At 42.2% G+C, this 22,899-nt stretch overlaps 1 protein-coding gene across 1 annotated transcript in view; it reads left to right on the top strand.

The window, feature by feature from the left end:
* The window catches only part of dcc (DCC netrin 1 receptor), a 931,407-nt gene that overhangs the window by 277,475 nt on the left and 631,033 nt on the right, over nt 1-22,899 (top strand). Inside the window, exon 3 of the mRNA XM_059643861.1 lies at nt 17,030-17,314. Coding sequence (XP_059499844.1) covers nt 17,030-17,314 — 285 coding nt within the window. The remainder of the gene's footprint in view (nt 1-17,029; nt 17,315-22,899) is intronic.

Genomic DNA, 22,899 nt, shown 5'->3' with positions numbered 1-22,899 from the left:
CCCTGCAGCCATATGGTATCAATGTGGACTTCACCAGTTTCAAAATCTCCCCTTCCCCCACTGCATCCCTCAACCAGCCCAGTTCATCCCCTCCCCCCACTGCACCACACAACCAGCCCAGCTCTTCCCCCCCACCCACTGCATCCCAAAACCAGTCCAACCTGTCTCTGCCTCCCTAACCGGTTCTTCCTCTCACCCATCCCTTCCTCCCACCCCAAGCCGCACCCCCAGCTACCTACTAACCTCATCCCACCTCCTTGACCTGTCCGTCTTCCCTGGACTGACCTATCCCCTCCCTACCTCCCCACCTACACCCTCTCCACCTATCTTCTTTACTCTCCATCTTCGGTCCGCCTCCCCCTCTCTCCCTATTTATTCCAGTTCCCTCCCCCCATCCCCCTCTCTGATGAAGGGTCTAGGCCCGAAACGTCAGCTTTTGTGCTCCTGAGATGCTGCTTGGCCTGCTGTGTTCATCCAGCCTCACATTTTATTATCTTGGAATCTCCAGCATCTGCAGTTCCCATTATCTCTTGTAAGAACAACAGTTTCTTTTTAAGACCTTTTTCTGAAAGAGTGATTATTTCTCAGCATTTCTTGCTGTTGTACTTCTCGAACAACTTGGATCCAAGTTTGTGGACAGTGGGCGAATAGCTTTGGAAGATGCTTCAAGAGACAATGGGAAGCACAGAGGTGCATAGAGAGCTTGGAAGCGATATGAATGAAACCTTTTTAAACCTACCTTTCAAAAGATTCCCATATCTAATTTATAGTTTGTGACCCTTCTCAGGGGCCAGACAACCACATACTGCTGGAAGATGGCCAAATTCCACAAAGGGAGGGGGTGGGTTTGTTGTTGTGAGATTTCAACCCCCACAGTAGGACTGGACAGGTCAGGAATGCAGGGTGCAGGCTCACTACATGCATTTTTGTACGATATAAATGAAAATTGTTGGCACTAGGAATGAAGTTAAAAACTCTGCAGTCAGATCCTCCCTACCTGGGTTCTCTCTGTTGAGTTTTTCAACTGAGCACACCTCTGAGGTCCTTTCACATCATTGATCTTCATGCTTGGGACAGTACAACCACGCAGGTTATAAAGGACATTGCTGCCCACTATTTTTAAAGCACCCAACTTCACCACAATCTGGGTCACTTTTAGTGTTTGCCACTGACTGACTCCATCTCTGCTTTTGGTAACTTTGTGACATTAAACAAGACTTAGTTCAAAACATGTCCTCATATTTGATGCTGATGGGAATTTCTGACCAAACCATCAGCAAGACTGCCTATTTACCAATATGACTGTAATGTGGACTGACTTGATTCCTCTTTCACTGAGGTACTGTGGAAACCCATAACCTGGCTAGTTGTTGACCTTCTCTTCCAACATACCCAGACCTGTCACTTATTTTCCATCCTTGAAGTTTTTTGACTCTCACCAATTCCATTCCTCCATTATTCTTGTATTTACAGATCGACATTGGTTTCTGATGGTCAAGTAATGTCTCAACTTTAAAATTTTCATCTTTGTTTTCGAATCTCTCCATATTTCTGCAATCACCACTAGCCTGGAAACATTCCTCAGTTCTGACCACTTCCATATTCCCTTTGTAACTGCTCCATCACTGGCGGTTTTGCCTTCAGTTGACTACAGTAATGTGGTTGACCCTCAACTCCCCTCTGGGCAATTCAGGACAGGCAGAGCCCTTGTCCTGTGAATGAATGAATAAATACAGGCAAGGAACACAAGCTCCTCAAGTCCACCCCTTATGTTGTTGACTAGGTCCTTGGACTTCACACTCCCTAATTTTCTCTAGCTCACTACTGCACCTTCTTCTTTCACAGCTGTCCTTAAATCTTACATCTTTTTTGAAATGTGTCAGGGCCTCCATCCTAACGGTGCTTACAATAAAACAAAACAGGGTTAGCAAACAGGGTTAAGGAAAATCCCAAAGCCTTTTATTCGTAGATAAGGAGCAAGAGGGTAACTAGAGAAAGGGTTGGCCCACTCAATGACAAAGGAGGGAAGTTATGCGAGCAGTCAGAGAAATGGAGTGAGATTCTTAATGAATACTTTGTGTCGGTATTCACTGAGGAGAGGGACATGACGGATGTTGAGCTTAGGGATAGATGTTTGATTACTCTAGGCCACGTTGGCATAAGGAGGGGGGAAAGTGTTGGGTATTCTAAAAGGCATTGGGGGGGACAAGTCCCCAGGTCCGGATGGGATCGATCCCAGGTTTCTGAGGGACGCGAGAGAGGAAGTAGCTAGGGCCTTAACATATATCTTTGCAGCATCCTTGAGCAGGGGTGAGGTCCCAGAGAACTGGGGAATTGCTAATGTTGTCCCCTTGTTTAAGAAGGGTAGCAAGGATAATCCAGGTAATTATAGACCGGTGAGCCTAACGTCAGTGGTGGGCAAGCTGCTGGAGAAGATACTGAGGGATAGGATCTATTTACATTTGGAAGAAAACATGCTTATTAGTGATAGGCAGCATGGTTTTGTGTAGGGAAGGTCTTGTCTTACCAACTTGATAGAATTCTTTGAGGAAGTGACAAAGTTGATAGATGAGGGAAAGGCTGTAGATGTCATATACATGGACTTCAGTAAGGCGTTTGATAAGGTTCCCCATGGTAGGCTGATGGAGAAAGTGAAGTTGCATGGGGTCCTGGGTGTACTAGCTAGATGGATAAAAAACTGGCTGGACAACAGGAGACAGAAAGTTGTAGTGGAAGGGAGTTTCTCAAAATGGAGAACTGTGACCAGTGGTGTTCCACAGGGATCTGTGTTGGGACACCGTTGTTTGTGGTATACATAAATGATCTGGAGGAAGGTATAGGTGGTCTGATCAGCAAGTTTGTAGATGACATAAAGATTGATGGAGTAGCAGATAGTGAAGGGGACTGTTGGAGAATGCAGCAGAATATAGATAGATTGGAGAGTTGGGCAGAGAAATGGCAGATGGAGTTCAATCTGGGCAAATGCGAGGTGATGCATTTTGGAAGATCCCATTCAAGAGCGAACATTATAGTAAATGGAAAAGCCCTGGGGAAAATTGATGCACAGAGAGATCTGGGTGTTCATGTCCATTGTACCCTGAAGGTAGCAACGCAGGTCGATAGAGTGGGCAAGAAGGCATACGGCATGCTTTCATTCATCGGACAGGGTATTGAGAATGAGAGTTTACAGGCCATGCTACAGTTACATGTATCGGACTTTGGTTCAACCACATTTGGAATACTGTCTACAGTTCTGGTTGCCACATTACCAAAAGGATGTGGATGCTTTGGAGATGGTGCAGAGGAGGTTAACCAGGATATTGCCTGGTATGGAGGGCGCTAGGTATGAAGAGAGGTTGAGTAGATTAGGATAATTTACATTAGAAAGATGGAGGTTGAGGGGGTCCTAATTGGTCTACAAAATCATGAGAGATATAGACAGGGTGGATAGCAAAAAGCTTTTTCCCAGAGTGGGGAACTCCTTTACTTGGGGTCATGATTTCAAGGTGAGAGGGGAAAAGTTTAAAGGAGATATGTGTGGAAAGTTCTTTACGCAGAGGATGGTGGGTGCCTGGAACGCATTGCCAGCGGAGGTGGTAGAGGCGGGCATGATAGCGTCATTTATGGTGTATCTAGTCAGATACATGAATGGGCAGGCAGAAGAGGGATACAGATCCTTCGAAAATAGGCGATAGATTTAGATAGAGGATTTAGATCGGCAGAGGCTTGGAGGGCCGAAGGGCCTGTTCCTATGCTCTAATTTTCTTTGTTCTTTGTTCTTCTTTGTTTAAAAGCAAAAAGTCCATGATGCTGGAAATCTGAAATGCTGGAACATTTAGCAGGTCTGGCAGCAGCTGAGGAGAAGGAAAAAGGCCAACATCAGGTGTCCATTTTAGGGAGGGTTTGTTCTTCACTTGTATTTACTTAAATCATTCACGGAATGAGGGCTTTGGTCTTCCTAATTGCCCAGAGGTCTGTTACGAGTCAACCACATTGTTGTGGATCTGGAGTCACATGTAGGCCAGACCAGGTAAGGATGGCAGTTTCCTTCTCGAAAATGCATGACTGAACCAGATTGGCTTTCCCCCTGACAATCAACAATGGGTTCACAGTCATCATTAGATGCTTAATTTCAAACTTTTTAAACTTGAATTCAGATTGCACTGTCTGCTGTGGTTGGATTCAAACCCTGGTTCCAGAATACTATGTGGGTCTCTGACTTAATAGTCCAGCAATAATACTACCGAGCCATCTCCTCCCCACTATAGTATCCACTACAGAAAAGTTAATGGGCATGACAGTGACTTTAAATTTAGTTTGCTTCACCGCAATAATATGCCAAAAGTGGCATTAATGATTAGACAGTGTCACACCCCTCTTACTGTGTTTCTCCCTCTCGTCCCCCCATCTCTGCCAAAATTAAAAATGTCACCTCAAGAACAGGACAGTCACAAATCTTGATTGACTTTCAGTGGTCATGAGAGAGGCAGAAAGGTAGGGTGGTACCATCTTGGAGAAATGCCTCTGATGAACAGAGGAGATCCCCAATACAGGTGTGGCCCTTTCTGCTTTTACCTTTCAGACAAACCTGTGGAGCACTCAACTGCCAATTTCAGAGCCCCAATCGGCCTAAGAGAATGGGGGTTGTTGGTGCCTTTCCCCCAGTAATATGGGGACGATACCTGTGAGTGGCTGGGGAAGTGGGTGCGTTGGGCTCCTCTCTGCCTCCAATTTAGTTTAGTGCAGCCACTCTCCCCACCTTCAAAGGTGCTGATGTAGAGCTGTAAAATTCATTGGATTAGTGCCAAGTTTTGTTTATCACCGTTCCTATGCAACACCTTGGTCCATTCTGCTGTTTGAGAGATGCGAAATGAATGAATGTTATTGTTGTTCTATAGTTAATTTTCCTAATAATACTTAAAATTTCCTAACTAAATTTAAATCTTACATTGTCGAGCTTGGGGAAACTTTGCAAGTTTATTTATCTTTTGAGAATTGCCTGAATGACAATTTTGGAGTCAACTTAAAGCATTTGAAACTGAGCTGATCATATCTTTCGGAGATACCCATTCAATCTGTGATGCATAAAAAGGCTGGAGGAATTCTGCAAAATGAGACTATTTATCACTGGTGTCTAGCAACGGACAAGTCTGCCATCACCTGCAGCGCCTGAAAGGCTAACTCAATGGGTTGAGAAGCGTTTAGTCCCTTCAACAGATTTTCATGATCACACATTTGATATTTCTCACCATTGAAAATAAATGTTGCATTTTAGATGTGTGAAGCTGAGAACTAGCTGTCACTTTGTGCAAGAAATGGAATGTCAAAGGAACAGTCATACGATAAGTGGTCTGCTTCTCCTTCAAAACGATAGGGACTTGCATTGTTCCCAAGAAAAAATGCTGAACGTAGTAATTTATTTATAATAGGCATTGCAAATGTTGCACGCATTTTTGGAGAGGAAGACTGGGTAAGTTTTCCTCTTTCTCCTAACCACTACTTTGTCTGCAACGAGATGTGTTTCAAGGGGATCATTTAAATCTTTTAAGAGCTCTGGTTTTCAGTAATATACATGAAGCTAAGTTTAAATCAAAAGAAAGGATAATGTTTCAAGAATATCTGTTGACACCTCTGAAAATGCTGTCAGTCTGCAAATGCAAAATGCACATGAGTGGCACTGTGTCATTGAGGAAGGGTCACTGAACCTAAAACATTAACTCTGATTTTTCTTCTTCACAGATGTTGCCAGACCAGCTGAGCTTTTCCAGCAACTTCTGTTTTTGTTCCTGATTTACAACAACTGCTGTTTTTCAGTGGTTACCCAGCCACTACATAGATAGATACATAGAACATTACAGCACAGTACAGGCCCTTTGGCCCTCGATGTTGTGCCAACCTGTCATACCGATCTCAAGCCCATCTAACCTACACTATTCCATGTACGTCCATATGCTTATCCAATGACGACTTAAATATACCTAAAGTTGGCGAATCTACTACCGTTGCAGACAAAGCGTTCCATTCCCTTACTACTCTCTGAATAAAGAAACTGCCTCTGACATCTGTCCTATATCTTTCACCCCTCAATTTAAAGCTATGCCCCCTCATGCTCGCTGTCACCATCTTAGGAAAAAGGCTCTCCCTACCCACCCTATCTGACTCTCTGATTATTTTATATATTTCAATTAAGTCACCTCTCAACCTTCTTCTCTCAAACGAAAACAGCCCCAAGTCCCTCAGCCTTTCCTCGTATGACCTTCCCTCCATACCAGGCAACATCCTAGTAAATCTCCTCTGCACCCTTTCCAAAGCTTCCAAATCCTTCTTATAATGTGGTGACCAGAACTGTACACAATACTCCAAGTACGGCCGCACCAGAGTTTTGTACAGCTGCAGCATAACCTCTTGGTTCCGGAACTCGATCCCTCTATTAATAAAAGCTAAAACACTGTATGCCTTCTTAACAGCCCTGTCAACCTGGGTGGCAACCTGATGTCTCTCCATCCTGTTCACTCATAATGTTTGTGTTTATGTGCGCACTAGCACGTATATAGGGCTGCTTCACAACATGTGTAAGGACAGTACAGAGAGGGAGTCACAGAGCAGCGGACAGCATGGGGAGGGAGTCCCAGAGTGGAGGACAGTGAGGGGAGGGACTCCTGGAGCAGAGGACAGCGAGGGGAGCAAGTCCCGGAGTGGAGGACAGCACATGGAGGGAGTCCTGGAGAAAACTGACCTTGAAGCAGCTGAGAGGCAGTGCGGAATGGGTTAGAGGCACAGAGTGGAGTGGAGTGGGGAGAGTTGTTGGTCCGGATCTGTCGTGGGTGGTCAAACCACGTGTGGAAGCCCCTGTATTGAGCTACTACAATATAATGTTTATTTGTAATTTGTTTATGTGAATGCAATGTATATCCTTTCAACTATGTCATTTTTCTAACTTATACCATGATTTCACTGTAAAGTAATGCAACTACTTTTCTTTTCTATTCCTCTTTTGTAAGTAATAATTGAACCTGGGTACTTTGTACCCAAGATGGCGCCATACTTTTCACTCTATTCCTGTACTTCTGTACTTGAGTACATGTGACAATAGAGGATAATCTAATTTTAATTCTAATTCTAATCTATGTGGTGGAAAAGCCATTAGACTTAAGAGCTAACAAGGCCCACCAGTGTCTCAGATGAAGTGGCTGCACGGAAAGATAGCATGGATTATAATTTTCAAAAGTTTCTTATATTCTGGAATGGTCACATCAGATTGAAGAATAGTTAATGTAGCAGCACTATTCATAAAAGTAGGGAGGCAGAGGTAAGAAACTATTGACCTGTCAGCTAAACAGAGAGAAATTGCTGGGAGTAAGTATTAAGGAGAGTATGGCAAAATACTTAGAAAATCATAATCTGATCAAGTAAAATATTTTGCTTCTGTGAACCATGGATGGGAGAAATATTTCCTGCTTCCATTTTCTCCCTGCAAAAATAATTGGTTTTATGGATGGGACTTCCAAAATCTAGACTCTGGTGTCAATTTACCTAAGACAGAGAGTCCTCTATCTCTGGGAAAATGTGGGCATTGTTCTTTGATTGTTTGACCTATATGCTGACTTCAATTCACAATTATGTTGAGATTAGCCTCATTTGTTTCAACATGACTTTTACAATTGCTATGGATTTAAATCCATTCCCAAAGATATTGTTTTTGCTTCCTATTCTGTGCTTTTCTTCCTGGGCTCCAGACCAAATTGCATATCTGAATCCTCTGTTTGAGAAACCTTGTTAAAGCCAATAACAGAGATTCACCCCTTCATGAGATAAATGTGTAAGGGCAGAAAGTGATATCCAATTAATCTCATCACAGACAAAATCACACAAACTGCTAATCCCACTGTTGGTTTGGAGACACCTGTTGATACTCTTATTTGCATGCAGTTTGCTTTAACTCTAATTCATGTTGCTTTACAGCATTATCGCTACTACAGACATTGCTGGACCTGTAGTAAAGACCAATGGCTGCTGTTCAGCTATTCTCATCTCAGATTGGCAGTAACCAAACTCATTGTCACCATGACCATCTTGTGGATTGTTTCATGGTGCAGTATTGAAGGACTGCCACATTAAAAAATGTGCTGTCCCTCAGCTGAAATGTAAAAGTAAGGTCTTCAAGTGATGCAGGTGATTATTAAAGATTCACCTGCACTGTTTAGGAAATAGGGGTTTCCATCAAAGTCAATTCTAATGTCTGGGAAAGAGTAGAGCAGTCACAGAGCCCAAATGTAAGGCAAACACTGTAGCTTTCCATAGTGTGAGAGCAGGATAGTGTAATGTCCTTAACCTCATTATTCTCTTGCCTATACCTAGCTTTTGAGTGCAAGCAGGGTTCAGAGCTGCAGGAGACTGCTGCCCATGACCTGATGGAATGGTTCTTTGGAAGTTTTGAAGAAAATGGTTTCAGATTAGGTTTTTCTGCCATGCGAAAAATGTAACTACAAATATTCATATTTACAAAACAAGGAAAACAAATGAAGATACAATTTGCAGTTTGAACAGGTTTTTATTTTCAGAAGGGGTGTTCAATAAATCCAAGAAATTAACTGTATAAGGAATGGGAAAAAGAAAGTTTAGTGGGTGTCAACATGGAGATGGATAGACTGCTGACCGTAAATAGGAATCAAGATTCTTAGAAATGTGCTCATGAAACTCTGTGGATACATGGGGTTGATGAAGCAATCACCTCCTCTTCCACAAAAATATGATTATGGCCCTGATATATTCACTTTGTAGGTCGGGAAGGCAAAACAGTTGGATGGGAAATCTGAGATCAGATTTCCCTGCATTGCTATGCCCAATGGTTTTTTGCTCATAGTATGTGTCATTGTTTTCCTACTGGATCCCTGTATGGAAGTCAGCCTGATTCAAAGGCTAGACTCCCTGTCAGGCAGGAAATGCATGTGCTTCTGCGCTCTCCTCTGCAGCATTGGTTTGGCTAAATCCTGACCCTAGCAGGATGGTGCTGCAATGGTACGGCTGGATGCAATGGCAGAGAAGTGGGTAAGTTTAATATTCCAGGGAAGACTTCTGTTCCTCTTGCCATATCAGTTATGCTGTAAGTGCATGTAACTTTTTCTGTGATTATAACCTAAATACCTTTGAGCCGCTGGCTTTCACAAATCCTGGGAAAACCTACTGGTCTTTGTGGATTGTGAGACTCTCTGTATCATTATAATATTTAAATCAACCTTCTGCTTCTTGGACACAGACTGTTTTTTATTTTCACCATTGTCCCTCCACTATTACAACAGAATGTGACAGTTTAGGATTTGAACATAGAACATAGAACATTACAGCACAGTACAGGCCCTTCGGCCCTCGATGTTGTGCCAACCTGTCATACCGATCTCAAGCCCATCTAACCTACACTATGTCCATATGCTTGTCCAGTGACGACTTAAATGTACCTAAAGTTGGCGAATCGACTACTGTTGCAGGCAAAGTGTTCCATTCCCTTACTACTCTCTGAGTAAAGAAACTACCTCTGACATCTGTCCTATATCTTTCACCCCTTAATTTAAAGCTATGCCCCCTCGTGCTTGCCGTCACCATCCTAGGAAAAAGGTTCTCCCTATCCACCCTATCTAACCCTCTGATTATTTTATATGTTTCAATTAGGCCACCTCTCAACCTTCTTCTCTCTAACGAAAACAGCCTCAAGTCCCTCAGCCTTTCCTCGTATGAACTTCCCTCCATACCAGGCAACATCCTAGTAAATCTCCTCTGCACCCTTTCCAAAGCTTCCACATCCTTCTTATAATGCGGTGACCAGAACTGTCCACAATACTCCAAGTGCGGCCGCACCAGAGTTTTGTACAGCTTCACCATAACCTCTTGGTTCCGGAACTCGATCTCTCTATTAATAAAAGCTAAAACACTGTATGCCTTCTTAACAGCCCTGTCAACCTGGGTGACAACTTTCAAGGATCTGTGTACATGGACACCGAGATCTGTCTGCTCATCTACACTGCTAAGAATCTTACCAGTAGCCCAGTACTTTGCCTTCCGGTTACTCCTACCAAAGTGCATCACCTCACACTTGTCTGCATTAAACTCCATTTGCCTCCTCTCAGCCCAGCTCTGCAGCTTATCTATGTCTCTCTGCATCCTACAGCATCCTTCATCACTATCCACAACTCCACCGACCTTAGTGTCGTCTGCAAATTTACTAACCCATCCTTCTACGCCCTCGTCCAGGTCATTTAGAACATAAAACATAGAACATAGAACATTACAGCACAGTACAGGCCCTTCGGCCCTCGATGTTGTGCCGACCTGACATACCGATCTCAAGCCCATCTAGCCTACACTATTCCATGTACGTCTAAAAGCTTATCCAATGACGACTTAAATGTACCTAAAGTTGGCGAATCTACTACCGTTGCAGGCAAAGCGTTCCATTCCCTTACTACTCTTTGAGTAAAGAAACTACCTCTGACATCTGTCCCATATCTTTCACCCCTCAATTTAAAGCTATGCCCCCTCGTGCTAGCCGTCACCATCCTAGGAAATAGGTTCTCCCTATCCACCCTATCTAACCCTCTGATTATTTTATATGTTTCAATTAAGTCACCTCTCAACCTTCTTCTCTCTAACGAAAACAGCGTCAAGTCCCTCAGCCTTTCCTCGTAAGACTTTCCCTCCATACCAGGCAACATCCTAGTAAATCTCCTCTGCACCCTTTCTAAAGCTTCCACATCCTTCTTATAATGCGGTGACCAGAACTGTCCACAATACTCCAAGTGCGGCCGCACCAGAGTTTTGTACAGCTGCAGCATAACCTCTTGGTTCCGGAACTTGATCCCTCTATTAATAAAAGCTAAAACACTGTATGCCTTCTTAACAGTCCTGTCAATCTGGTTGGCAACTTTCAAGGATCTGTGTACATGTACACTGAGATGTCTCTGTTCATCTACACTACTAAGAATCTTACCATTAGCCCTGTACTTTGCCTTCTGGTTACTCCTACCAAAGTGCATCACCTCACACTTGTCTGCATTAAACTCCATTTGCCACCTCTCAGCCCAGCTCTGCAGCTTATCTATGTCTCTCTGCAACCTACAGCATCCTTTGTCACTGTCCACAACTCCACCGACAAACAGCAGTGGACCCAACACCGACCCTTGCAGTACACCACTTGTAACTGGTCTCCAGGATAAACATTTCCCATCAACTACCACCCTCTGTCTTCTTTCAGCAAGCCAATTTCCGATCCAAACTGCTATGTCCCCCACAATCCAATTCCTCTGCATTTTGTACAATAGCCTACTGTGGGGAACCTTATTGAACGCCTTGCTGAAATCCATATACACCACATCAACCGGTTTACTCTCATCTACCTGTTTGGTCACCTTCTCAAAGAACTCAATAAGGTTTGTGAGGCACGATCCTCCCTTTACAAAACCGTGTTGACTATCGCTAATCAATTTATTCTTTTCCAGATGATTATAAATCCTATCCCTTATAACCTTTTCCAACACTTTACTCACAACTGAGGTAAGGCTCACTGGTCTATAATTACCAGGGTTGCCTCTACTCCCCTTCTTGAACAGGGGAACCACATTTGCTATCCTCCAGTCATCTGGCACTATTCCTGTAGACAATGACATGTTAAAGATCAACGTTAAAGGCTCGGCAATCTCCTCCCTGGCTTCCCAGAGGATCCGAGGATAAATCCCATCCGGCCCAGGGGACTTATCTATCTTCACCCTCTGAAGGATTTCTAATCCCTCTTCCTTGTGAACCTCAATCCCACCTAGTCTAGTAGCCTGTATCTCAGTATTCTCCTCGACAACATTGTCGTTTTCTAGAGTGAATACTGTTGAAAAATATTCATTTAGTCCTTCCCCTACGTCCTCTGACTCCACACACAACTTCCCACTACTATCCTTGATTGGCTCTCATCTTACTTTGGTTTGAGGTCTTAAAATATCTGAGCCTCAATAACCAAAAGATTATTGGGTACATGCAGGATTGTAGAGTTGAAGTGTATGTTAGATCAGCTTGACCTTATTGAATGGTGGAACTGACTTAAAGGGCCAAGTGGCTCACGCTTGTTCCTTGTTAAATCATGCATATGACCCAACTCCAGTTCGCCTTTTTTGGGGTTATTACAATTGTCTCCAATGTTATTAGGCTTTGTAAAGGAGAAATAATATTTAACCAAATTATTAGACTTCTTCGAGGGACTAATAGGCTCTGGATAAGGGGGAGACAGTAGACTTAATGAAGCTCCATTTACAGATGATATTTGGATCAGGTGTTATATCATTGAAAATAAAGGGTCATGGTATAATGGGTCCAATGTTAATATGGACAGAAGATTGGTTGGCTGACAGAAAACAGGGAGAATGTATAAATGGGTGTGATTGGCAGGAAGTGACAAGTGGAGTCTGAAAGGAGTATGTGCTGGCTTCTCAAATTTTTACAAGTCACATCAATTACTTAGATGAAGGGAGCGAAAGCATAGTATCGAAATGTGCAAACAAACCAAAGGTAGCTAAGGAAGTATTTATTTCTGAATATGACCTAAGGAGTTTTTGACATGGATATAGATCGGTTGAATGAGCAAAATCTGACAGATGGAGTCTAATGTGGGAAATGACAGTGTTCACTTTGGGAGAAAAAGAAGCATCTTACCTAAATGGAAACTGGCTACAGAAATCTGAAGTGCAAAGGGCTTTTTGTGTTCTGGTACATATATCGCAGTATGTTTGTATGTAAGCACAGCACTTAATCAAGAAGGCTAATGGGATACTGTCCTTTATTCTGAGAGGAGTTGAACGCCAAACTAAAGACTTATTCTCCAGTTCTTCAGAGCATTGGTGAGACCACTTCTCAAACACTATGTACAATTTTGGTCTCCTTTTTCAAGGAAGGATGTAAATGCATTGGGGGTGGTGCCGAGGAAGTTTACTGGAGTGATATGTGGAATGAATAGGTTATCTAATGAGGATAGTTTGGAAATACTGTTTTTTTTTCCCGCTGGAGATTAGAAGAAGTAGGTGTGACATTTTTGAAACATGAGGGAACATAGCAACAAGAGTAGGCCATTCAACTCATTGAGTCTATCGTGCTATTTAATATGACAGTGGCTAATTCAGCACTTCGATGTCTTTTATCCACATTATCCCCATAAATGTTTCTGCCACTGTTAATGAGTAATCTGTCAATTGCTGCGCTAAACATATCCAAAGACTGATCTGCCACAGCTTCTGGGGTAGAGAATTCCAAAGATTCACACCCCTCTGGGTAAAAAAGGTTCTGCTTGTCTAAGACCTAAACCCCCTTCATTTTTAAATTGTGCCCCTAGTTCTAAACTTCCCAACAAAGAGCAACATTTTACCTGCAGCTACTATGTCTACACCTTTAAGTATTTTGTAGAGTTCAACCAAATCACAACTCAATCTTTGAAACCTGTGGGAACGTAGGCCCAGGTTGCTCAATCTGTCTTCTTGGCCCAGTCCTACTCTCCTAGGAATAGTCTAGTGAACCTTCATTGCACACCCTCTATGGCAATAATATGCTTCCTGAGGTAAGAAGACCACACTTGCAGACAAAAAGATGCAGTCTAACCAAGTTACAAGCAATTGAGACAAGACTTCGCTAGGCTTGTATTCAAATCTTCTTGTGAGAAGGCTAGCATTCCATTAATCAATTAATAGCTTGCTGCACCTGCATTTTAATCTTTAGTGACTTATTGACAGTGATATTTGGGTCCCTTTGTATGTCTAGATGCACAGCTTCTTACCATTTAAGAAATGGTCCTCTGACTTTACAGGTAGACAGGGAGAATGTTCCTGATGACCAGGGAGTCTAGAACCAGGGATCATAGTCCAAAGATATGGAGTTACTCATTTACACCTGAGACAGGAAAAATTTCTTCACCCAATGATGGTGAGCCTGTGAAATTTTCTCCCACAGAATCTAGTTGAGGCCAAAACATTGAATGCTTCAAGAAATGGTTAAATATCATTCTCGGGGCTAAAGGGATCAAAAGGTATGGGAAGAGAGCAGGAACATGGTACTTAGTTGGATGATCAGCTTTGATTACATTAGCCAAATGTCTTACTCCTGCTCCTATTTTCTATGTTCTAAATACTCTGCATGTTTGTTTCTCCAACCAAAATGGATAATCTTGCATTTTTTCAACATTATAAGACCGTGAGATTGTGACAAGCTGGTCATGGAATGAATGCTTTCTCTTGTGTGCAGGTTCAGAACAAGGGAATGTTGATTTGGAATTTGGAGTTGCCATGTTAGGATAGAGATAAGGGGAATTATTTCTCCTTTAGAAGGTCATGTTTCTTTGGAATGCTGTGCCTCAAAAGGCAGTGGAGTTTGTGCTCTTGAATATTTTTAAGACAGGGATAGATAGATTTGTGTTTGGCAAGTCATGGAGTTATACAGCTCGGAAACAGAATCTTCAGCCCAACTCGTCCGTGCCAACCAAGCTTCCCAAACTCAACAAATCCTACCTGCCTGCATTTGGCCCACATCCCTCAAAACCTTTCCTATTCATGTAACTACCAAATGTCTTTGAAATGTTTCAGCTGTACCTGCACCCACCACCTCCTCTGGCAGTTCATTCCACATATGAACTACACTCTATGTGAAAAAGGTGTACCTCAGGTCCCTGTTAAATCTTTTTCCTCTCACCTTAAAAATATATCCCCTCATTTTAAACTCCCCCACTGTGGGGAAAAGACCTTTGTTATCTACCTTATCAATGCCCTTCATGATTTTAGAAACCTTTACAAGGTTTATAAAACAACCTTTACCTCAATCTCCTATGCTCCACTAAAATAAAAGTCCCTGCCTTTCCAGCCTCACCTTATAACTCAAACTCCCCAGTCCTGGCAACATCTAGTAAGTCTTTTCTGAACCATCTCCAAATTAATAATATACTTCCTAAAACAGGACGACCAAGATTGTATACAGAATTCCAAAAGTGGCCTCACCAATGTCCTGCACAACCTCAACAGGATGTCCCAACCCCTGTACTCAAAGACCCAAACAATGAAGTCAAGTGTGCTATACGACTTCTTAACCACTCCGTCTACCTGTGATGGAACCTTCAAAGAACCACGTGGCCGAATCCTTAGGTCTCCCTCTGTTTGACAATAATACCACGTTGTGTGGAATAAGTGGGAATTCAAAGCACGTACAGATCAGTTGAGATCATACTGAATAGTGGAGCAGGCTCGAGTGGTCTACTTCAGCTCCGATTTTGTTCATTCATTTTATATCAGTGAAATTAGACAAATAACACTTCCAATCTAGATTAGCCTCTTTGAAAGTGTTCGAGAGATGAGAAAATCCGATTCAATTAAATATGAATTAAACCTATTATTCGTTGCTGAGTTTTACCAAAGATGCCTGTTAACAATATTAATTTATGTATAAAGTTAGCATTATCCAGTTCACGCCTTTTATGTATTTAATTTTCAGTCGCAGTGCATTGGGTAATATGGTGCAATAGAAGGTCCTTGTCTACTATTCAGATATAATTGTTAATCAGTTTGCATTAAAAGAAGAGCTTTGGTCTATTGACGAGACTTTCGGAAATGTTTTAGGTCTCTGCTTTCACTTCAGTTCGTGCTCAACAGAATCTAGGAGCTTTTCTGGAATTAAAATATGTCTTTCATGCTGAATGTCAGACGTCCAGAATTCATAGACCAGGATGCAGAACAAATCTCACTATAACTAGTCCTCATAAAGTAGCTTTAACCTGAGCTTCAGAGCTTAGCAGTGTTTGCACGAATGCAACATTTCCATTCCCACATCAGCTTTCTTTATGATTTTGTTGAATGTGATTGCTAAATTATTTCCAGATTATGGTGAATTGTGGACAAGTTTTGTTTTGTGTATGTTTTCCAAATTAATAATGTTGTAACACTATGAACTAGTTGAAGGTAAGGCCTTTACACTGACCAAAGAGATTTATTTCTTGGAGAGAAATGGAAGTCACAATGAAATCCAATCAATCATGTTATGACTTAGATGGTCAATACTTGATAGACAAATGGGTTTTTCCTACTTTGGGATTTCTTGCTACTTTTTGTACCAAAAACCTTATCCAAGTTAGAACTCAAGCAGCATGTTGAATTGAATTGAATTAGCTTTACTGTCGGTACTCAAATGAGTACAGTGAAAAGTTTATAAGTAGCCACCAACACAGCCTTATTAAGTACAAAAGTACTTAGGTACAATCTTTAGTTATGGAATAGAGACATGAAGAAAAGAAAGTCAGATTACAGCTTTCCACATTTAGGTCAGACAAATAAGAAACAAAGTTTAAAAGACAAACTTCACAGTCTCTCTCCAAAGTCTCTTTGCAGCAGACCCGTACACAGGGCCTCCATGTGATCTGAATGCTGGCTGCCATCATGCTGGGCCATTACCCCCCCCCCCCCGCCCAGGGTCTGCAGCAGGCCACTGTTCACTGGTGTCCCTGCTCCAGTTGCTTGTCACCAAGATCCTCACTCCAGCCACTAACTGCTCATCCCTGACACTGCTTCAGAGGCTGGGACTGGGTGTCTGATACTGATTGAAGGAAGACCAGGGAGGAGAGATGGAGAAAAAACAAAGAAGAAGATAAAGAATATACAGAGCAGGGGAGTTCCAGCTGGAATGCCCTGCTGTGCTACCACCATTTGAAATTGCATCAAACCACTAAAGGAGTCAATAATCCCTCTCAATAATAATCTGTCCTAATACCCAAAATTTTTCAGTATTTTGTTGCATCTTGCAGTCAATTCTTGCAATGTTCTACTTTGATACTCATGGTTGAACAATAATTGAGGAAAGACATTTTGTCTGGATGTCTCCCATGTTGTAACAGTGCAAAACTCTGCTCCACTGAAAGCAATAAAACAAATGCTCCAATCTCTTATGATGTCATCAATGTAATGTCAAGATTTTGACTTTCATCCATCAAGTTTTAGGCATCTATAATAAATATCAACTTCTTTATTTCTAGGTCCACTGAGGTTTGTTTCGCAGACAAAGTCAGTTTCGGCTTATGCAGGAGACATTGCCGTACTGAAATGCGAAGTTATCGGTGAACCCATGCCTTCCATTCACTGGCAGAAAAACCACAATGATCTGAAGTTAAGTGATGAGGACACCCGTGTGTCTGTTCTCCCCTCTGGCTCATTAGTAATCAGTAAGCTTCAGACAGAGGACAGAGGGTCCTACCGTTGCCTGGCAGAAAATCCTGGAAGCTCAAGAACTGGAAATGATGCTGAGCTTTACGTTTTGTCTGGTAAGAAAGTAAGAATTATGGTTTCTTTTAAATATGGTGTAAAACAGAATATATTTCCACCATTTTATTTGCCTGACTTATAAGAAGGAATTGTAGAACATCTCAGTAAGGTCTTTGACAAGGTCCCACATGGAAGGCTGGTCTAAAAGTTAAAAGAGTCCATGGGATCCAAGGTAACTTAGCAAAGTGGCTTACAACTAGGAGGCAATGGATGACAGTGGGTGGATGTTTATCTGATTAGAATCCCGTGACCGGATTGTGATTACAATCTTGTGTACCACAGGGAACAGTATTGGTACCCTTGCTATTTGGTACGTACCTTAACACCTTGGATGTGAATGTAAAAGGGATAATTATAAGATAATAAAGTTATAATAAAATTATAAGTCTGACACAAAAAATAGTGGCAGTGTTGATAAAGAGGAGGATGGTCTCGGGCTATGGTCTGATACTGATGACCTGGCAAACTCGGCAGAGCAATGGCGGATGTAATTAATCATGATAAGTGTGAAATGATGCATTTGGGAGGATATATGATACATGCAATTGGGGGAGGTCATGCCTCACTAACTTGGTTGTGTTTTTTGAGGAGGGAAAAGCAGCTGGTGTTGTATACATCAACTTCGATAAAGTCTTTGTCAAGGACGCTCATGGCAGACTGGTAACAAAGATGAAGTCACATGGTATCAGCGTGAGCTGGCAAGCTGGATACAGAACTGGATCAGTCATAGGAGACAGAGGGTAGTGGTGGAAAGATGCTTTCTGTAATGGAGGGCTATGACTAGTGGTGTTCCACAGGGATCAGTGCTGGGACCTCTGTTGCTCGTGATCTACATAAATGATTTGGAGGAAAATGTGGCAGGTTTAATTAGTATGTTTGTGAACAATACAAAGATTGGTGGAGCTGTAGACAGTGAAGATGATTATCAGGGGATACAGCAGGATATAGTTCCATGGGAGGCATGGACAGAAAAATGGTGAATAGCGTTTAATCCGGACAAATGTGATGTGATGCATTTTGGAAGGTCAGGTAGAGGTGGAAATTATACAGTGAATGGGAGAACCCTTAGGAGTATTGACTGGCAGAGGAATCTGGGTGTGCAGGTCCACAGATCACTGAAGGTGGCAGCGCAGGTAGATAAGATAGTAAAAACGGCCTATGGCATACTTGCCTTCATTGGAAGGGGCATTGAGTGTAAGGATAGACATGTCATGCAGCAACTTTTTAGAACGTTAGTTAAACCAAAGTGGAATATTGCGCACAGTTCTGCTCACCATACTACCGGAAGCATGTGGATGCTTTGAAAGCATACAGAAAAGTTTTACCAGGATATTGTCTGGTATGGGGTATTTTAGCTATGAAGGAAGGTTGGATGGACTGGATTTGTTTTCACTGGAATGCAGGAGGTTGAGGGGTGACCTGATAGAGTTTTATAGGATTGTGAGTGGCATGGATAGAGTGGATACTTTAAGACTTTTTCTCAGGGTGGAGGGTCAATTACCAGGGGACACAGGTTCAATTTGCAGGGTTGGGGGGGAGGGAACTTAAAAGAGATGTATGAGGTAAATTTTTCACACAAATGGTGGTGAGTGCCTGGAGCACATTGCCAGAGGAGGTGGTAGAAACAGACACAATAGCAGCATTTAAGAAGCACCCAGAGGAATACATGAATAGGTAGGAAGAGGAATACAGATCCTGTAAGTGAAGACAGTAGTCTATAGAAGGGCAAAATGCGCAGGCTTGGGCGAGGGGTGGGGGGGCAAAGGACCTGTTACTGTGAAGTATTATTCTGTGGCCTTCTTTGTTCTTAATGAATAGCAGGTCCCTGGGGAGTACTAAGGAACAAGTGGACCTTGGTGTTCAAGTCCAAAGATTCCTAAAGGTGTTGGCACAGGTAGACAGGATGGCAAAGAAGGCTTGCAGGATGATTGTCTTCATTAGCCAGATGTAAAATATAGGAGCAAGGAATTCTTGTTACAACTTTATAAAACACTGGTTAGGCCACAGGTGGAATACTGTATGCAGTTCTGGTCATCACACAATTGAATGGTGTGATTGCACTGGAGGGGATACACAGGAGATTCACAAGGATGTCGCCTGAAATGAAAAGTCGCAGCTATGAGGAGAGACTGGACAGGTTAGGTTTGTTTTCCTTGGAGCAGAGGAGGCTGATAAGCATCTGATTGAGGTATACATAACTCTGAGAGGTTTAGACAGAGTTGATTGAGAGAATCTCTTCCCCAAACCAGATGTGTCTAAGACCAGAAGGTATAAGCCTGAGGTGAGGAGTCAGTGGTTTAGAGAAGATTGGATGAAAGACTTTTTTTCACCCAGAGGATGGTAGATATATAGAATGTGCTACTGAGAGGATGATAGAAGCGAGTATTCTCGCAATATTTAAAAATTATTCAGATGAGCACTTAAACTGCTGAGGCATAGGAAGCTACAGACCAAATGCAAGTAAATGGGATTAGTGTAGTTTGGTGTTTGTTGGTTGACATAGACAATGTGGGCTGAAGGCCCTCTTTCCATGCTGTATGACTCTCTATTTACACATACCTCATTAACCTTTCAACATTCATATGCATTTGTATAACCATCAGTACAGCTTTCTCCTGCTGCACTAATGTAACATTTCACTTACCCCCGGGAACCATCCTCATGACCTTTCCAAGAAATGTAGTGTCAAGTACAACTGCCCAAAGTCATTTCATTTATGGCTATTGCTAACTAGGGGGATGTGGGGAACAGCCTAACAGTCAAAAGCGAAAATTGAAGCTAGATATAAAAGAACAATGTGCTGAAACAATTTTAATGGGAACATGTGTACGGATATGGCACAGGTTGATTTTTCAACCATGACATGTATAAATACTTTGGTTTGCACAGTGAGAGGATTTAAATTCATGCCTGTGATTCCCCACAGGGCGAGTTTCAAGTCACGAATGTGATTTTTCATTCTCCCACTTGAGACTAGCCTAACTCATTTGTGGAAATCCAAATCATATTTCACAGCTGTTTGTGCTGCATCCTATGCATATTTGTACCGAAGAGAATTTCAACACCAGCAACAGGACACCAAATGGGAAAGAGTAACCTGTTTCTTAGTCGCCAGCTCTAATTCTATTTCTGTCAGTAGGTGGTGAATTCTGCTCCACAGTCATACTAGGAACCAACTGGAAGAGAGCAAAGAACATTACTGTGAATACCTGACTGCCTTAAACAATTTGTACTTGTAATGCCCCTTCAAGTACTTTCTGTTTTAAAGTTAAAGTCACTCTGTGTCCTGATTTCCGTGATGGATTTGATTGATGTTTTCATTGGCATCTTATGTGAATGGTCATTCTGGTTAGTGTGAGTGTGGGACACTAAGTGGAATCCAGCTTTTGGGTTGTGAAATTCTCACAGCCTTATCAGGCAATGATCATGTGGCAGAGGTTCAGGATTATAAGGAGCTGAACTAATGGAGCTGATCCAGTTTTTATTGATTAAACAAAATCATCAATGGAAAGCGTGGGCAATGATATTTACGCAGAAGGTGCATTGTCGAGAGACCTCAGAAACCATGCAACATTGAATTCCAACAGGCTTTCCCCACTTGAATAGAAGAACTTGATTTAATTGTTTTGAATGTTGTTCCCAGGCTGGTAACGCGAGTTACACGGATTTAGAGACTGGGTGGCCATTGGGAAGATGAGGCCAGTTCAGCCCAAGGGGCAGAGAGGAATCAAGCATCAAGCTAGCTGTTTATCCTTTCCCCAGCTTTCAGGTTTCCTGAGCCTCACAAACAGTTATCAAAATAAAGTTAAAACACCAATCACTCAGCCACAATTAAATATCCACACCCACCGGACAACACAACAGCTCGGCACTCATTGCTCAACATAATTTTGTCAGAACCAAAACTGTATTGGAGTCAGGTTGGGGTGGGGTTCCGTAGTGCTGAGCTCGGTCTCTTTTCATTGGAGAAAAGGAGGAGGAGAGGGGACCTAATTGAGGTATACAAGATAATGAGAGGCATAGATAGAGTCGATAGCCAGAGACTATTTCCCAGGGCAGAAATGGCTAGCACGAGGGGTCATAGTTTTAAGCTGGTTGGTGGAAAGTATAGAGGGGATGTCAGAGGCAGGTTCTTTACGCAGAGAGTTGTGAGAGCATGGAATGCGTTGCCAGCAGCAGTTGTGGAAGCAAGGTCATTGGGGTCATTTAAGAGACTGCTGGACATGCATATGGTCACAGAAATTTGAGGGTGCATCCATGAGGATCAATGGTCGGCACAACATTGTGGGCTGAAGGGCCTGTTCTGTGCTGTACTGTTCTATGTTCTATGTTCTATGTTCTATGTTCATCTGGCCTGGTCGGTTAACATTTCCCCTATGATGTTTCAAATTTTAAGAAGTTTAGGTGACACTTATGTAAAATAACTCCCAAATTTAGATATTGAGCATTGATTTAAAAAAAGCCAAAATGGAGCTTTTGTGAGCCTAAAGAAAGGAAAGTTTTTTTTATCCACAGTGGATTGGAAAACTGCTGATATAACATCCTTATTCCAAAAGGGAAGGACTCAAAAATAAATAATAGCTGTTGACTTATTGGCGTAATATTATCTTAATATCTGCCTTTGGGGAAATGTGAATCTGTTTTAAAAGATGTATAACCTCAGCATTTAGAAATGCTAACTATAATCAAGCAGAATTGGCGTGGCTTCATGAAAGGAAAATTATGTCTGATAAATTTAATAGAATTTGTGAATAGAATTCTTTGAGATTGTAACAAGGAGGGGAGATAAAGGAGAACAAGTAGATGGATTTAGATTTCCAAAAGACATTCAATAAGTACTACATTTTAAATTACTGAATTTACCAGATCGAGGTGTACAAGGTAATGAGGGGCATGGATAGAGTCGATAGCCAGAGACTTTTCCCCAGGGCAAGATTAACTGCCACGAGGGGTCATAGTTTTAAGGTGTTAGGAGGAAGGTATAGAGGAGACATCAGAGGGAGGTTCTTCACCCAGAGAGTTGTGAGCGCATGGAATAATTTACCAGTGGTAGTCGTGGAAGCAGAGTCATTAGTGACATTTAAGCGACTGCTGGACATGCACATGGACAGCAGTGAATTGAGGGGAATGTAGGTTAGGTTATTTTATTTTTGGATTAGGATTATTCCACGGCACAACATCATGGGCCAAAGGGCCTGTACTGTGCTGTACTTTTCTATGTTCTATGAATAAGGTAAGAGCCCCTAGTGTTTGGGATTGAATGTTAGCATGGATAAAGGATTGTGTAATTCGTGGAAGTTGGGATATGGAGGATATTTTCAGAATGGAAAACTGTAACTTGTGGGTTGCCACAGGGATCAGTGCCAGGTCCCCAGTTCTGTGCAAAATTTGCTCATGAATTGGATGACAAGTGTATGTACAGTCACCAGTGGGAAGGAATGCAGTGTGGGAGACATAAAGAGTCCACAGAGGGATATTGACAGATTAAGAGGATGAGCAAAAACTTGGCAGATGGAATGTAACACAGGAAAATGTTAAGTTGTACACTTTGGCAAGAAGAGTGGAGTGGATGAATACAATTTAA

This window comes from Stegostoma tigrinum, chromosome 1 (assembly GCF_030684315.1).
Source record: "Stegostoma tigrinum isolate sSteTig4 chromosome 1, sSteTig4.hap1, whole genome shotgun sequence".
Lineage (NCBI taxonomy): Eukaryota > Metazoa > Chordata > Chondrichthyes > Orectolobiformes > Stegostomatidae > Stegostoma > Stegostoma tigrinum.
The sequence above is the reverse complement of the archived record's forward strand: the minus strand, read 5'-3'. Positions and strand labels throughout refer to the sequence as shown.